This window comes from Melanostigma gelatinosum (genome assembly GCF_949748355.1).
Source record: "Melanostigma gelatinosum genome assembly, chromosome: 16".
NCBI classification, from domain to species: Eukaryota; Metazoa; Chordata; class Actinopteri; order Perciformes; family Zoarcidae; genus Melanostigma; species Melanostigma gelatinosum.
In genome coordinates, this window is record NC_136649.1 from 1,975,036 (window position 1) to 1,993,811 (window position 18,776).

Here is an 18,776-nt window from a genome sequence, read left to right on the forward strand (position 1 = left end):
GTTTATAGTTAGGGCTGGTTCAGGTTTATAGTTAGGGCTGGATCAGGTTTATAGTTAGGGCTGGTTCAGGTTTATAGTTAGGGCTGGTTCAGGTTTATAGTTAGGGCTGGTTCAGGTTTATAGTTAGGGCTGGTTCAGGTTTATAGTTAGGGCTGGCTCAGGTTTATAGTTAGGGCTGGCTTATAGTTAGGACTGGCTCAGGTTTATAGTTAGGACTGGTTCAGGTTTATAGTTAGGGCTGGTTCAGGTTTATAGTTAGGGCTGGTTCAGGTTTATAGTTAGGGCTGGCTTATAGTTAGGACTGGCTCAGGTTTATAGTTAGGACTGGCTCAGGTTTATAGTTAGGACTGGTTCAGGTTTATAGTTAGGGCTGGTTCAGGTTTATAGTTAGGGCTGGATCAGGTTTATAGTTAGGACTGGTTCAGGTTTATAGTTAGGACTGGTTCAGGTTTATAGTTAGGGCTGGATCAGGTTTATAGTTAGGACTGGTTCAGGTTTATAGTTAGGACTGGCTCAGGTTTATAGTTAGGACTGGTTCAGGTTTATAGTTAGGGCTGGTTCAGGTTTATAGTTAGGGCTGGCTTATAGTTAACTCTGGCTCAGGTTTATAGTTAGGACTGGTTCAGGTTTATAGTTAGGGCTGGTTCAGGTTTATAGTTAGGGCTGGTTCAGGTTTATAGTTAGAGCTGGTTCAGGTTTATAGTTAGGGCTGGTTCAGGTTTATAGTTAGAGCTGGTTCAGGTTTATAGTTAGGGCTGGCTTATAGTTAGGACTGGCTCAGGTTTATAGTTAGGGCTGGTTCAGGTTTATAGTTAGGGCTGGCTCAGGTTTATATTTGGGGCTGGCTCAGGTTTACAGTACGCATAGTTTGAATGACGTCAACCATAAAAGGGTCTTTCAAAGTAGGGTAAGTAGCAAGATTGCAGCCGGCACAGCTATATATATCTACGATGATTATAAAATATTACCAAGTTGCCATAATTCAAATAACCTACTTGTGGTCAGAAAAGATGTGTCCTTCATAAAGTCCTAGAAAAACACACTTCGACCCACTTCGGTTTCACAGTGCCAATGTCATTGTAGATGACACAAGTAACGGTCACTCAAAATGCTTTTTTATGATACAAACTGAAATTCTAATCCGCATACACATACTCTTGGCAGTTTTGAGCAGGATTATTATAGTGTTGTTTGGCCTGTGACCCTGTTTTCAGCTCCCCATGCTCACGTTCCCAGAAGCGATTACTGCCGTCAGGTTGTCATGTGAATTTGACCACCTGTCTACTTTCAAGAGCACAGAAGGAGCTCCAAAGGGGGTTTATAGAAATTATGTATGTACTTTAAACTAATTATTAAAGTGCTAAAACGGGTCTCCTGACTCCCAATCAGAATATTCAGAGACGCGTAGGGGGTCCAGACTCCAAGGTTGGAAAGCTCTTGCAGATTTTGACATCATTCTTTTTTTGTTTTACAATCATGGCTACATGGTGTATATTCTGATCTCTCATCGAGTGATACAGACCCAAAACTATTGTCAGGACAATTGAATGAGTCGGTAGAATTACATTTCACACCGCTGGGTAAAATGTAATCTAATGTACATTTTTTATGTTATGTTAATGTACTGGAAAAATCCCATGTCCTCAAATGTGCATACAACCTTTTTGTAACTACAAGTAGAACATTTCAATAAATGATGCGATGAACAGCAAAGAAAACACATGAATAAGCACATGACTTATGTATTAGGCCTTTTTCCTTACAGGGACTCAAAATCCCATAACCTGAAGGAACCTGTAAGGTTTAGGGTCTACGTTGTTTTTTACAAACCAGAACATTTCAGATATGTAGTGCAGGCCAACATCATGATCTTTACGTGCTGCCTGCTAAACCACTGTGGCAAATGTACTTTGGTTGGGGGACGAACATTGATTTTATTTTAAATGTTTGTACCCCCCCCCCCCTTTTTTTTCAACCTACTACCATGTGGGAGAGAGAAAAAGAGTGTACAAGACTGTGAAACCCACCCACTGATCGAATTACAACAATTGAACTGAACCCCAAATTACTCACGGAGGCTGTGCCGTCGGTGTGTGAGTGCGAGTATGAATGATTAGATCAGCATCTGATGAGCAGGCGGCACCTTGTATGGCAGCCTCTGTCAACAGTGTATGAATGGGTGGATGTACATGTAGTGTACAGGGCTCTGTCGTAAGACTACAAAGGTACTTTATAAATGCAAGTCCATTCACCATTCAGGGCTTCATTATTATCAAAGTGCAAATCTTTTTACGAGTGTAAAAGTATGCTGAATTACTTCGAGGGAATTGATTTCCATCCAATCTGTAAGCTGCTCTGTGGTCATATGTTACATTTAACTCCCAACACTAAAGGATGGATTTTGACTTCACAGGAGGCTGGGAATTAAATATTCACTAAACTCCTCTGTAATTGTAATTGGACATTACAGGATGTGATCTGTAAAAGGCATTGCCATTCAGGAGGACAAAGCCACACACATCCCCAGAGGATGAGGGAGAGTCCGAGGGGAGGCGTTGATTTTCAGTCAAAAATTGTACTCCTCCTGAGAGTCATAACTCTCTCAAAGACATAAACGTCCATAAAATCATCAGGTTTATGAATTATTTCCTTTAGTATCAAAGTAATGCAGTCATGGATGTACAGTAATCTGTACATCCATTGGGACATAACATACAAACAGAAACTGCTTATAGATAATTCGGCATACTTTTAATTTGAAAGAAATGTTAAACTGGGCTCTGAAGAACATACCAGTATCTATAAGTAGCTGAAAACTGTTTTGACGTCCTCCATGTTCAAACAAAAGTCACATTTCACACTGAGCTGAAAATAAAAAGTAGAAGGACACGCAGTTCCATCTGTAGTGGAAAAAAATACTTAGAGATCTTAAAATACAAGGATGTGGCTCCAATTTCAATAACAGGAACACCGGAGAGTTAAACAGCTGGTAGCTGTGGCTGTAATTATGGTGTGGGAGAGAAAAAATGACCCCTATGTGGACCCCGGACATGAGTAAAATGACTGAGGAGTGAAGGTAATGTTAAGATCGCCCCACCTCCTCTAGAAAAATACATTCAAATCTCTAAGGTGCTCAGATTTGTTCCAGAGTATCACATGTTTAGAGTCACCGCGCCTCACTAACATCACGTGCTCCTCTGAACGAGGAAGGAGTCTCCCGGATGTGTAGGGGTGCAGCTCAGGTACACCTGGCTGTCCGGTGTGATGTCATCGCTCCTCAGCGGGGGTTACTGAGCACCCCATTGGTCACAGTCAGTTTGCTCCACCTCCTCTGACTGAGAAGTTTGCGATTCTGTTGAACCTTCACCCGAACATCGAACACCTCCTGGATGGCTTTCTTGAAGCAGTGGAAGTTGTAGTCTATCAGTCCTGTGAGGAACAGAGAGAGGACACAAAGTCTGTTACTGGACAGGTCGGAGTGGGAAAGACTGTCTTTGTCTTTATGAAACACAAAAGCCAATGAAGTTCCACAGCAAAAAACACCAATAACAAGTACATTTTCCCGCAAAAATACCAAATACGATAAGAAAAAAATGATACGTCGCAAAAATTAAAAGAATGAAGAGCTGTAGAGGTTGGATAACCCCAAATTAAACGCCAGATTAATTGTTATTTTCATAAAAGATGCAAGATTTCTCAATTGAAAAAAATCTGTTTTCATGACCTTTACACCTTTCTCAAGACTCCAACTGTCAACTACCTGCTAACTACCTGTCACTAATAAAGAAGACCGCCCACCTTTTTGATCAGCTAAAAGAGACAGCCCACTTTTCCAAACATCAAATTAACACAGAGTGACGCTCTGTCTTCCACAACACCATCTTTGACAGAGTGTATATGTCCAGACACTGGCATGCAGAGAGCAACCAAGACAATAACCAAGAGTGAGGCTGTAGGTTTGGAAGTGTCGGCCCGTCGGCCAACCACGGTTCAAACTGAAATATCTCAACAACAGATGGTAAAGACAGTCATGGTCTCCACAGGATGAGCCTTACTGACTTTGGGGATCCTCTGACCTTTCATCTCCATTCACATCAGGTCAAATTCTTCTTTGTCCAATACTTTGACTGAAAACAAAACTATTGACAGCTTGATACCAAGACACTCAAGAGTTTTAAAAAGATCTCTTGTCCTCCAACATTATGAAGAAGCAATCCTGAAGAGTACCTCTTTACCATGAAATGGTAATTGGTGAATAGGAGAAGGTAACCATGAGATTACTTTGAGTTAAAGAGTGAAAGTGAATGTGTCATCAGTGTGAGTCTGATGTCATGGGAGAATGAAAGCAGAGCTCAGTGGTGGAAAATAATCTTCACCATACCTGTAAATTGTAAACTATGTTGTTGTTATAAGTATTTTACTTCCATGTATAATGTCATGATGTCAGTATGGCAGGCTAGGGTGGGGTGGTGCAAGGACATTCACAAAAACAGGGAAAAATCAAAGGTTCCCAGAAAAAGGTCAAGTTTTATTCTTCGGTTACTGGCAACTCAGCAAATTATTTTTATCAAACTCAAAAAGTCCAAAACCAACAAAAAGCGTCCAAGAGGAGATAATGCTTCGTTCAACGGAACAGTATTAACAAAAGTCAACTTCGTGTGTCCTCGGTTTCACCGGCCACCGGGTCCTCGGCTCGGTACTTTTCTTTACGCCGTTCTCCAGTACAGGTTAGTTCTTGGCTCTCCTTCCAGCCATGTGCTCTCTTCCCTCTCCTCCTGCAGCTCTCTCATCCTGTCTTAATCAGGTGACTTAAATACCCACAACTGGGTGAGTGGCGAGGCCTTCTGGGAGCTGTAGTTCGTGCCTCTGCGGCCATTTTGTGATGTGGCTGCTGTTCATTGAAGGGAATGTAGCACCCATCTACCACCTGGCCCCTTGTGATGCCACACATGTTAATGCTTATAATGACTACATGATGAAATAAATAAAATCTGAAACACAGGCAGATGTCAGCTTCAGAGCGTGTAAAATCAAGAGACGCTAACGATCTCTATTTACACCTGATGGGGACAAATCATTATGTGAAGCAACACAATAAACAATAATGTGAATAAAAATGACTTCACAGAAAGGCTTCAACAGCAAACTGTTCAGAAATAATGCAGCGTGAGAGAAGACAGACTTCTTCCTCTTATTCTTAGAGTTGCTGGGTGATTTGAGAAGGTGAAGAGGACACATAGTGCCATGCTATCCTAACACACCTTACACAGATGAGGTGGGGCACACTGTGGGTGACTGCTCCATTGTTCTCATTCCTTTGTTCAGAGGATGTTCAGGGATGCGTGTGTGATGCACGCTGCGCTCCTAAAACACCCAGTCTTATGCGCAGCGCATTTCCTGCCCCGCAATTTGGAAACAGGGGCTATATATACGTGAGGAAGCTTTCAGTTACTTCACCTCGGCAGTTTGCCAAATCGGTTTCATGAACAAATTTGAGGTGAGAAATTGCCAATCCCTTTACTGAATATTCACTTATATTAGATCTCCAAGGCTTTCATTTATGGGGAGTGGCTTTGGAGGGAGGCCCGAAGGGGCGGGCTCTCAGGTTTGTAGGCTTGGCGACTTTCTCGCTAGATTTAGCGACTTTTGGAGCTGGTGCTACTCGCTACTTTAACTGAAAAGAAGTTGGCAACACTAGGCTGGGTTTTTCTGTTTGATGAATTTTAACATCTGCCGTACTCTCACTTGTTTTTCAAGATTACCAACCCTAACCCTTTAAAGGGTAATAATAGATATATTATATTCGCTAATGCCATTGGCGGTAATGTTAAAATTAGCTTAGAAGCTAGCGAGTCAGACATGTTCAGAGAAGACAACTTTAGTACTGTTAAAAGCATCTTGCCATTCAACCTTTTTTGTTAACAGTCCTAGTGAGAGGTAGGTCAAACGTCAAAGGTACTTCATCCATATTTATGTTAAATGTGTTGGCGGCACAAAGCTACGAAAAGAGCCATACATAAGGCGCACCGTTGTATAAGCCGCAGTCTCAAAGCATGGGGGGAAAAGTAGCGGCTTATAGTCCGGGAAGTACGGTACATAGCAGGAAAATAATAAACTAAATTCGACCAAAATAACAGCTTTATTATAATCTAAGTACATATAGCTACATACATTAGGCATTCAGCCTAATGCCGTACTGAAAGACACAGACTGCTCCAGGCTTCTGAATATATATGAACTGAGAGAAATGTATCAGACTGCTGAATAAAATGTACCGAAGCAATGAGAGTAAACAGCAGACACGAGGTACATTAAGTCACTGAGGACATCACAAGGATGCTGCTTCACACCTGCTGAGCAGCTCCACTTCATGTGACTGACAGTCAGTGAGACACAAGACCACAGGCATGGTTTACAGCTATTTATCTCTAGAAAGGTGCTACCTTAGGTCCTTATGCTGTGGACTTTGTGGCTTTGAATGGAATTCAGCAGCTACAAACAAAACACTGACAGATAAACTGTTAGATATTCTGAAAGACAGCTCAATGCAGATATTTGCTGCTGCAGAGGTTGACCTATGCCCAAGCCTGTGAGACAATGTTGGGGTGAACGCTGCCCTTTTCTTCCATCACCAGCCAGTGGGTAAGTACCCTTCAGAGAGGCAGGGACCCCCTGCTTCTCCAGGGCAGCTCCCAGCAGCTGACCTGCCTGCTCCATCATTATGAAGCACTCAGTGTAGTGACAGAAGAGGATTCACACAAACCCACTTAGTTGTGCTTCCTTTTGTCTGTTTTACAGGGACTGTAATTGATATGGCATTATGACATTCACATTGAGAAGATACAGCATAACTCAGTGGTGGGCCATCAGGGCCTGCAAGGCCTTCTGTGCTGGCCTAAACAGAATCACAAAGCTATATCTATTTTATAATTTAATATTTTTTCTTAAATACACTACATGTATTATAATTTATAAAAATATTTTCCCCATTATCTTATTTTCTCATTGCACAGCTACTGTCTTCCTCAGTTGCTCTGCTTCCAGTGCAGCTTGTTTTATGTAGAGCTTTTATCCAATCAGATTTCACCTCTGTGTCTCTAGGTAAGAACAGAGGCCCGAGGCCTGCAGACTCATAAGTGCATCCATGTGCACTGTAAGTGAATTTGGACGATATTGTTGATTGTCATAGTGTTCAACCAATCAGATCTTTAGTTTGACATGTTGGGCGTATTCTTTGACGTGTCAGTGCCTGCTAGGCTAGCCGGCCTATAGCTACGTCAGCATTACGTGCAGCTCAGTTTCCATGTGCAGCTCTGCTGCGAGGTGCAGAGTGTGCTGTGATTGGTCAGTGGGCGAGCACGTGAATATCGTGAAACGAAACTTAACAGCAGAGGCTTAGTCGGGTAGTGAATCACATCACATGATGCAGCTCAGTCAATCAAATATGGGCATTCTGACAAGTTTCCTGACCGGAGTGAGATCTACCACACACCATGGGGACTGAGACGAGGAAAGACATTGCAGAGCAGTATGTTCAATGTTTGAGTTGTGAAAGTAAAATCCTAAAATAATTTCGGTGGGATTGAGGCTTGTCTCATCTGAGAACCATCTGAGAACCACTGTCCTACATGAGCGCAGAAAACATAATTTCCTCAATTTAAACTTCTGCATTTTCCAAGTGCTCTAGTATTATTCAAACGTATTGTAACCCTTGTACCGAGCGGGTTAATACGAAGACGTATATAGTTACATCCTTAAAACGAAAAGCTGTGGCACCATCATGTGGTTATACGGTGGTATTTCAGCTGCATTGTAGGCCCAGGCATACAATGCACGGCCCGCCACTGGCATAACTTGTAATACAGTGCAAGATTAGATGGTCAGACGTCTCTTGATAAGGTTATTATGAACATACAAGCTCCCAATCTCCCTCTTCCTATATAGCTAGCTACTCGACTTGCTAAACACTGGCTATGCACTAGCCTAGACAGCATGCTAGCATCATTAGCATGTTAGCATCGAGCTTGATATTATAACCATCACCATGTACATACAATCGGCTATGTAGCCAGACCCAGACATCAATTATACATCAAGCTAGTTGACATCTGTTACACTCAGATAAAAATATTTACCTTGACAGACAATCTGTTGAACTTGAAGATCTGAAGACTGAACTCGTGAACTGTTTTTTGATTCGTGGAGAAAGTATTTTGAGTATTTTAAATACAAAATTACTCCACTCTAAAGTATTTTGTTACAAAACACTCAAAAGTAATTGAAATACGTATTTCAAATACTGCCCATCTCTGACTTCATGCTTGTTTACCTTTTCTCTCAAAACCTTCCTTACGGACGAAGCACACCATAGCGAGGAACTTGGTGACCTCCTTCAGGTACATGACCGTGGTGTTGTTCAGGTGGATGATGGCCATGGACTCCTTGTCGTAGGGTAAACCGGCTTCACTGTCCGTCAGACTGGTGGAGGGGAGACAGAAAAACACACTTCACTGAACTCCAGTGAGGAAAGACATCGCGTCCCTGTTTGAAACACAGGGACGACTCCTATTGAGGTTTCAGGAAACGGACCTTTCTAGATGGTGGGAGGGGAAGAGACAGAGAAGGAAATGGAGGCATTGATAGGACCAGTTTGAAGGCAGAGAAGAGTCTGAGAATTTAAACAACAAGCAGAGCAGGAGGACGCAGAGAGAGGCTGAACGCTGTAGACGGAGTGGACATGCTGTTCTTTCTTGCTTCTCTCTTGTAATTTATTGCGCTTTCGCACAAAAAGCCAACAAACAAATGAAACAGCGTTTTGTTTTCTCCGTTCCATCCGATGAATATACATGATGTCTTCCTGGTTCACATCTTTGGGTTTCCTTTTCTTTTGGAGCCACATAAGACGTTTCATTATTCCGTATAAATACTCAGCAGCGCCTCTTATTGCTGCAGGACCCCCCAAGAAGCCAAAACAAATGGCCACGTTTATTAGTGCGACCCTTCCATCACGGGGCTTCACAGAAACTGTATGTGAAAAGCCAGCACCAGACCCTCAGCTCAGGACTTCCACAGAACAGATTAACAGAACGTCTAAATCTGGGTCAGCACTCGGATAAGACAGCCTCATTTGCAAGTGTGAAGTTCTGTTTCCTGCTGTGGAGTAAGCAAAGCAAATAGGACCTGAAGCCCCCTGCACTGTTAAGAGAAGATAAGATAATCCTTTATTAGTCCCGCAGTGGGGAGATCTACAGGATCACAGCAGCAAAGTGGACAGTGCAACAAGGTACAGAGTAAAATACAAGAGCAACAAGTAATATAAACTAGAAAATGCATTTCCTGCTGAAAATGCGTTGGAATGCTGAAAGCTGAAATGAATCTCAAAAACATTGCTGAAAATAGATAACCAATTTTTAAAAAATTGCAAAAAGCTGAATAATCCAAAAAAGATTACAAATATGAAGTTATATCACCCCTCTCCTGAAAGAGCTGAACATTTTGATATTCGAACGGTTTCTGTAGCTTAAAAGAATTCCAGCAGTAGTGATATTTGTTGTAGTAGTAGTAGAAGTATTATTCGCAGTATAAGTATGAGTAGCATTTGAATAAGTACTAGTTGTAGCAGTAGTGATATTTGTAGTAGCAGTAGTAGTAGAAGTTGTCGTCGAAGTATTTGTAATTAGAAGAAGTAGTAGAAGTAGTAGTATCAGCAGTCGTACTAATAGCTGTAGTAGTATTAGTACTGGTTATTAGTACTGGTAGTAGCAGGAATAGCAGTATTAGCAGTTGTGGTATCAGTAATAATAGTAGTGGTAGTGGTAGTAATAGCAGTAGTGGTAGTAATAATATTTATGGTAGCAGTAATAGCAGTAGCAGTAGTAGTAATAGTGGCAACAGCAAAAGTTATAGTAGTGGTGGTAATACTAGAAATATTAGCAGCAGTAGTAGTAGTTGTCGCAGTATTAGTAAGAGCATTCATTATTTCAACAAAAAAGCCTAATTTTGAGCGAAACGTTTAAATACAGTTAATCCATGAGGCTTTTATTTTGAAAGGGTGGGACTGGGTGGGGGAGGGAGTGGGAGAGGAGACATAATCATCATGTTTGACACATAAACAGAGGTTATTAAATGACAGGCCTCATCACAAGCAGTTCAGTTAGAATTCACTCTCTGGGGCTTTTATTTTGAAATGGGGTGTGGGGGAGAAGGGGGAGAGGAGACAGAATCATAATGTTAGATGAACACAAACCGGTTATTAAATGACAGGCTCATCACAAGCATTTCAGTTAGGATTCATTCTGTGGGGCTTTTATTTTAAAATGGCGTGTGTGTATGGGGGGGGGGGTGGAGGAGGGGGGAAAGACCTCTAAAGATCCCTAAGACCTGAATGACTGTATGAGAGAGACAGAGGAGTGTATGTGCGCGTGTGTGTCTGTGTGTTTATCAACATCACTAATTGGCTCAATCGCAAACACCTGTGTGCCTGAAGCCATTTCATGGAGATAAAACGAAAGTTACGAATGTAACTACGGTTCTATGAATCCTGGATGACCGCCAGAGGCAGTGCTTAACACTGGATATCTTCCGTCGCGCGCATGCGCAGGTCGAATATTTATATCAACAAAGTCACGTGTGACCTCGGATGACCCCCGTCGTCTATAAGTTCCGGTGTCATCCTGAGCTCAGTCCTATGGAATCTTCTCGCGAGTTCACGGGATTCCGAGTGACCAAGAACTCTGGTGGTCATCCAGGATTCATAGAACCGTAGTTACATTCGTAACTTTCGTTCTATTTCATCCTTACTGACCGCCAGAGGCAGTGCTTAACACTGGATGACTTATACCAAAAGAGTCACGAGGAAGCACAGTAACTACCCCTTATAGCTCCGGCAGAGAAAATTGGCTCCCCAGTGGGTGAGGGTCGGCAACGTTAACTCTGTAGTGTTTGGTGAATGTGCTCGGTGATGCCCATGAGGCCGCCGCACATATATCCCCCACAGGCACACCACTCAGGCTTGCCCTCGGTGTGGAGACACTCTTGGTAGTGACCCTTCACCCCGGATGGCCGAGCGCAGCCGCTCGCCTTGTATGTATCGGCAATGGCCTCCACTATCCAGTGGGACAGGTGCTGTTTTTTCTTTTTTTTAAAGGAGCACAGCCCTTCTTAGGCTCACCATAACTGACTATGCAGGCGGTGGCTTCCATATAAGCTCTGAGGGCCCACACTGGGCACAGCAGCCTTGACCTCTCCTCTCCCGATGGGGGAGGGGGGGGTCAACTTTGCCAGCTGGATAGGCCGGTTTATATGTGAACGTAACCACCCCCTTGGGAGAAACACTGCCTTAGGTCAGAAAGTGACACCCAAGCCATCTGAGTTCCACCTCAGACATGATTCTTCCACTGATAGGGCATGCAGCTCGCCCCCACATTGAGCTGAATTGACAGCAAGGAGAAAACCGTCTTGCTGATAGCCATCTAGGCTCCGCCTGTGCCAGGGGTTCAAAAGGACAAGCATAAGGTGTCCAGTACCAAGGGTAGGTCCCATGCAGGGGAGACCGGCCCTTATCCAGGAGGGACTGTAGAAACTCAGTACAGCAGGCACGGGGCGCTGTACTGGGACCTTGTTCTGAGCCGCACACCAGTCGGAGAACAGCTTCCACCTGTTTCTTGTACTGCAGGCAGGTAGGCCGCGCACTGGCATTCAGAATAGTCCGTCAGACTGGTTCTATGCAGCCACTCAGCATCCGGTCGGGCCCTCCCGTGACCCCTAATTGAAGGCGGCAGGGATTGGAATGCCAAATCCGACCCTCTAGTTGCGACAGGAGATCCCTCCTGTCGGGGAAGAACTCTGACAAGCTTATAGCAAAAGCAGAGGGAATGGTGGAAAGGCATAAAGAAGATCCTCTGGCCACATGTGAGCCAGGGCATCTTGACCCAGAGGGCTGGTCCTCTCCGTCAGGGAGACCCAGTGGGGGCAGTGGGTCGACACGTCTGGATGCAGCCGCCACTCTCACGGTCGAGGCTTGTAACGGAACAGGAAAACCACAACCTTGTTCCATTCTCCTGGTGGGTACATTGCCCACAGGCTGGTCAGGCGAGGGGCCTCCCAAGTCAGAAGGCCACGGTGATCCCCGTAGCAACTTCTGCAGATCTGGTGCCCCATCGATAGTTCATGGGAAATCACAGCAGAGGTGCTGTCCACCGGACAAGCACATGCTTTCCCTTCAAACATGGAAGGAAGTGCTCGAGCACTAGCTCTAGAACCTGGACCTGCGGTCTATCAGCAGACAACTGCCCCCAGGCTGTCCTGTTCTGTCACCCTGCACCCCGCCTTGAGAGGCAGGTATCTGTTGTGACAATCTCCTGGTGGAATGGAACCGAGCCCCTGGGGCTCGGTTCCTGGGACACTGTTCGCCAGATATGCACTCCCTCCATGGGGATAGTGAATAGATGAATAGACACTGTTTTGATAATATTATTGCCCTGTATCTGTGCCACTTGGCATCCAAGTGAAGGCTGTTCAATCATCCGCACTGGGGCGACAGACAGGCCCTCATAGGGCCACACTAATGAAGGTTATGCTCTGAGAAGGGCTCAGGTAGCTCCTCTCCATATTCACCTTGAGGCCCACCGGGCCACGTGAGAGAAGGCGAGCAGTGTCCTGTGGCGCCTGAAGCCGGGACGGCGCCTAGGTCAGCCAGTCGTCTAAGTACGGCAGTATGTTCACGCCCTGCGATTGCAGGGGGAAAGGACAGCAGTAACACACTGTGGACACCCATGGGGAGATGGGAGAGTCCGAATGGAAGCACCCAGGACTGAAAGTTGTGGTGATGCACCATGGGAACAGGCGTCGATAGACGTGAACCACTCTCCCTTGGAAATCCGCTGATGGGAGAAAGAACCCCGACAGCCGGCCTGGAGACATCTCCTGGCACCCCTGCCGGGGGGGACGGGGACGTAAGTAGGGTTGTATAGGTAGCGGTCCGGCCTCTCAGCAGGACGCCGAGGCCTGTTGCGGCTACTAGGGTAAGCTGGAGGCTGAGAAAACGGCCTTGTGGGCCAAAAATGGGACCCCTAGGTCTGGGGGTGCAGGCATGTCCCTGCAAAGACCAGAGAACTGCTGCCTGGTCTGGCTAGCTCTAACAGTCCGCTGAAGCGCCTGTACAGCAGCTGACTCGAACAGCTCACCAGGTTCCACTGGGACAGTATGGAGGGTCCTCCTACATGTCTCAGATAGGGGTGACTGCGCCAGCCAAACCTGGCGGCGAGTCTGAACCAGGGTGGACATCATACATCCACGTTCCCTCGATATGAGCGCAAACGCCTGCAATGAAGCATCACTGAGCAGAAGCGTCGAAGTAGCCCGCTGCAGAGAATCTGCGAGGGAAAGCATGAGGTGGGAGAGGGAGTTGTCGATACGGTGCACAGCGCTGCTGTGTCCTAAGCCCTGGATAGCAGGTCATCTTTGACCCGACATTGGGTCGAGGGCACCTGGCATCGGGCCTCAGAGTCTCCTCAGGGGAAACTGATGGACGCCCTAGTCGTCTAACTGGCTGGCATACGTGCAAGGCCAGATTTGCCACCTCCTGCATGGTCTGATGTAAGGCGGGAGAGAGCCCTGGTGTCTCCACCATGCACGCAACTCCCTCAGATATTCCTCGGAGGGAGGAACAGAAAAGGTGGTGAGGGCGGGAAGGTGCCTGAAGAAGGCACTCACAGGTGGATGTTCCAGCTGCTGTGTATGCCCGGCGTGCAAGCGCCATACAAATGACCAGGGTAGGTTGGTCTGGATTCAGCTGCCCTGACAGGGGGAGGTAGACCTCCCGCATCAGGTGTTCCACTTCGGCCAGCCTAGCAGACCTTACTGCTCAAGGCGTGATGCCGCAGGTCCTGCCTGGGTTCTCCCTGCTAGGGCAAGAGGTCAGGGCCGTCCTCCGGCTGAAGAGGAGCTATACAGGTCCTACAGCCGGGAGAGTTTAACATGGCCGCGATTCTGGTGGAACCCTTGTCCCACTAGTTTATGCGGAATTCCAAATCAGTCCGAGCGGGAGCGCTCTGCTGAATGTTGAGAGAACAGGCAGGGGGCAGTCAGTGGCGAGTGATCCTTCGGACACTCTTCCCTTGGCCAGCCGCTGCGGATATTGGTGACCCACCAGTTAGCCTGAGCGAGAGCACTCTGCTACTGTGGAAACAGGTCAGGCAAAGTGAGAGGGGCGAGGACACTCTCTAAGCTCACTCTCTTCACTAAGATAGTTGCTGCAGATATTAGTGTCCCCCCAGTTAGCTTGAGCGAGAGCACTCTGCTACCGTAAAAAACGGACAAAAAAGAACACAGTCCGTACAGTGAGAGGGGAGCGAGGACACTCTTCACTAAGATAGTTGCTGCCGATATTGGTGTCCCACCAGTTAGCTTGAGCGAGAGCACTCTGCCACTGTGGAACAGGTCAGGAAAACAGTTCTCATAGTGAGAGGGGAGCGAGGACACTCTCTTCACTCGGATAGTTGCTGCAGATATTGGTGCCCCACCAGTTAGCTTGAGCGAGAGCACTCTGCTACTGTGAAAACGGACAAAAAAAACCACAGTCCTTGCAGTGAGAGGGGAGCGAGGACACTCTTCACTTGGACAGGTGCTGTAACTCTTGGTGTGCTACCAGTTAGCCTGAGCGAGGGCACTCTGCTAACTGATATCCGCTACCGATATGTCCATAATGTTTACAACAATCAATGGACACAATCCGAGTATTAGCTTAGTCTAGTTAGCCGGAGCGAACTCGACAGCCGTAATGCGTAAAAACCATCAATGGGCACAACCTCAATGTTGATTTAGTATAACTAGCATTCACCGAGTTAGCCTGAGCGAGCACATTCCGCTAACTGTGATCGTTGTAATGCTACAAAGTTGATGGCCACAGCCCCAGTACCAGCTTTGTTTAGCTAGTTTCCCCCAGTATCAGCTCTGTTTAGCTAGCTTCCCACTGAGTTAACCTGAGCGGGGATGCTCTGTTAACTGTGACGGCCGTAAGGTTTACAAAGTTGATGGACGCAGTCCCACAGCCCCAGTATCAGCTTTGTTTAGCTAGTTTCCCACTGAGTTAACCTGAGCGAGGACGCTCTGTTAACTGTGACAGCTCTGTTAACTGTGACAGCCGTAAGGATACAAAGTTGATGGACGCAGTCCCAGTATCAGCTTTGTTTAGCTAGTTTCCCACTGAGTTAACCTGAGCGGGGACGCTCTGTTAACTGTGACAGCCGTAAGGATACAAAGTTGATGGCTACAGCCCCAGTATCAGCTTTGTTTAGCTAGTTTCCCACTGAGTTAACCTGAGCGGGGACGCTCTGCCAGCTAGCATCCAAGTTAGCCTGAGTGAAGACACTGCTAACTGCGAATTACGTCAGATGTAAAGATTAAATCTCCATGTACACAACGCCAATGCGGATCTAGTGTCTCACAAAGTTTGCCTGAGCAGGAACACTCTGCTAACTGTGATAGCCGTAACACTGTGAAGGGCGGGCCGACAGCGTAATTCTACGCTCTCGTTAGCGCGCCACTCGATTAACTAGAGCGGAAGCGCTCTGCCAACCGTGGAACAAACAACTGTTATAGAAAACAATGTTAATCGATCTTACCGATTGCTGTCATCACGACTTAGCTGGCCCTTATCAGACTGGTGACGACCGATGATAGGGGCGTCCACCAGTCCGGGGCTCGATGTCCGAACGGCGAACACACCGTTCCCTCCGAAGAGGGACAGCTCGTCGCAGCCTTTGGAGGGCGAGAGAACCGCAACTCCGACCGGTAGTCACAAGGCTACAGCGACGAGCTCTAATATGTCTTGATCGTAGACACATCCTTGTTTATGCTACCATGGTAGCTAACCTGCGACGCGAGAAGAAAAAAAGGACTGAGCTCAGGATGACACTGGAAGTTATAGACGACGGGGGTCATCCGAGGTCACACGTGACTTTGTTGATATAAATATTCGACCTGCGCATGCGCGCGACGGAAGATATCCAGTGTTAAGCACTGCCTCTGGCGGTCAGTAAGGATGAAATAGAACAGGGAAACACCTCTCAAACAAATCCTCAAATCTCCCATAACCGTAGCTCCTATTGCTCCGATATTAATAAGTTTGAGGAAGGATGAGTTGAAGAACAGATCCTGTAAAAACTGTGTCTGTCGTGTAAAAAATGTGGCTTAATTGGCGATCTAGAAATGGGCTACCGTGTTCTTGAAGCAAAATTTAACATTGGTCTCTATGGAGCAGAAAGTTGGTTTTCCTCTCAATTAACGGCTTCCGTGTCAAATGTGGAAATCTGTGGGATTTCACAGTAATTTTTCTACGACAAGGACAATATTAGACAAAAATTATACATGAAGAGTGAAGATTGTGGACACAGTGGCAAAATACAAATGTTTTTTTCACAAGAATCTCAAGCTGCTCTTCACTCTAGCGGTGACATCACGCACTCTGATTAACAGCATTCCAACAATAAAGAAACAGGATAACAATAGTTGGGATGCTTAACAGCATTCCAACAATAACATATAAACAGTAAGAGTATCAACTTAGTAAAAAAGTACAAAAATCCACAATAACTAAATATAACTAAAAATAAAAATATTATATTTACAGACAGTATGTTTTTTATTGCAGATGTTTAGTGCTGTTAGTGTTTGGTGGTCTACTGGGAGCACAGCTGGTTGTGCAGCCTGACAGCAGCAGGAAGGAAGGACCTGCAGTACCTCTCCTTCACACACCACATGTGTGTGTGTGTGTATATATATATATATATATATATATATATATATATATATATATATATTAGGGGTGTAACGGTTCGGTACAATACAGTGGCGCCACAGTTCGGTACGTTTCGGTACAGTAGAAAACTATAAATGCCAGAGAAATGTACTTGATTTTAAAATATATTTATTCATTACAACTAACATCATGAAGTTATTCTTTGACTTTGAACAATGATGGAACTATACCTGAGTGACCCATCTTCTGGGGTGTCTTCTTAGCAACACATAAGCATAAAAAACAAAAACTGCTCCTTAATGTTATGTCGTATTGTTACTTACATCTTGCATTGTTACTTACATCTTGCAAAATAGATTTTTAATCTCAATGGGACTACCTGGTTAAATAAAGGTTTTTAAAATTTTTATTTTTTATTTTTTTAATTCAAACGTATTCGGTTCGTCATGCGTACCGAACCGTGAGCCTCGTACCGAACGGTTCAATACGAATACGCGTATCGTTACACCCCTAATATATATATATATATATATTAGTGCTGGGCAACGATTACAATTTTTAATCGCGATTAATCGCATTGTTATGGCAAAGTTCAATAATGAATTAAAAAGTAGTGTATTGTGCACTTTTATTTAAAAAGTACTGCTATATGAACAAAAGGGCAATAACATTTGGTTTGCAAACACTTATTAAAACAAATACGGTGCTTTTTAACAGCAGTGTTCCCTTTACACAGCAGCAGTTCTATCTCTTCACTATCTGTGCTCAGTGTGTGACTGTATGTGTAACGTTCCACTGCTGTGCAACAGGAATAACATGTTTCAGCAGGTTTCAGCAAAAATGTCTGTCTTTATGACAGTCAGAGCATGTGAATGCAGCTCTACTGTTCATCACTATAATGCTGTAACTCCGAGGTGATGATGGTGAGCCAGCGATCAAAGAATAAAGACACTTTACTCACAATTTAGGTGTATTAGGTTCAGTTAGCATGTTTTATACTTGTGTATACTCATGTGAATATAATTCATACTTTGTTATCTTATTCTGAAATATCTTATTCTGAAAACCGGATGCTGTCTCACATTAATCTTTCCGCTAACTTTCTTAGCTCATTCTTGAGGCTCATTCATGCCGTCATTCGTTGCGATCCTAAAGGTGCGTTCACACCAAACGCGAGTAACTAATCGTTACTAATCAGCTGCAGTTTGTCTCCACTTCTCTGTGGCTTTTGTTAGCTTGTCTTGCTTTTGTTTATCGAACTATACTTCTCCCACACGCTGCATCAACGTAGTCTGCTGAAGACTTCCTCCACTGCTGCCAGTGAGCAACGGACTATCAAAATTAAAAACAAATTTAAAAAATTGGATAAAATAATTGTCGGCGTCAATTAACTTACCCAGCACTAATATATATTCAAGAAGCCTAGTAGTAGTAACAACGTCTCTGTGTAGTCAACAACTATCAAATAAAGAAAGTCAATTATATTTTAACAAATTATTGTTCTCAGTTTTAAAATTTAACTGGATGGATTATAAAGAATACATGAATAAATGTTCTTCTCATTTCAAGTAAAATAATGTCTTGATTAAAGAATAACTGACATAACAGAAAGCTTTTGAAGAATGTGCATCTTAAAATAAAGTAATTCATTTTAGAAAAATTTATTTCACTGAGTTGTCCTGCAGCTTTAAATTCAGTTCATTCAGGTGTGAAGTGATGTCAATCAAAAAGCCACAATATCATATTTTTGTCATCTAAAAAGAGAAATCAGTGAGCATGGACTTTATCTGTGGTTATTAACACTTGTTTCAGCTCTATTCTCTCTGGTAACATTGTTGGACAGTGAATTCATGTGTTAGGATTCTGATCATATTGGGCTCTTAGGTTTATTTTCTGTGTCTTCATTCAGATGTGAGTGGGTACGTTTGTTCAAAGGAGTTGTGCTTTGCCTCGTAGTGCGCTTCATTTGCCACTTTTATCAATAGTTACGGTTTCTGAACATATGACACACTGCCTG

General features: G+C 44.5%; 1 protein-coding gene across 2 annotated transcripts in view; it reads right to left on the reverse strand.

The window, feature by feature from the left end:
• Positions 1-1,498: 1,498 nt before the first annotated feature.
• The window catches only part of rragd (ras-related GTP binding D), a 50,357-nt gene continuing 33,079 nt past the window's right edge, over positions 1,499-18,776 (reverse strand). The window contains exons 6-7 of one of the 2 annotated variants that reach the window (XM_079286930.1): positions 8,330-8,505; positions 1,499-3,429 (exon numbers count right to left, since the gene is read on the reverse strand). In XM_079286930.1, coding sequence (XP_079143056.1) covers positions 3,278-3,429; positions 8,330-8,505 — 328 coding nt within the window. In that variant the 3' untranslated portion in view covers positions 1,499-3,277. The remainder of the gene's footprint in view (positions 3,430-8,329; positions 8,506-18,776) is intronic. The other variant, XM_079286931.1, reaches the window with a different exon arrangement.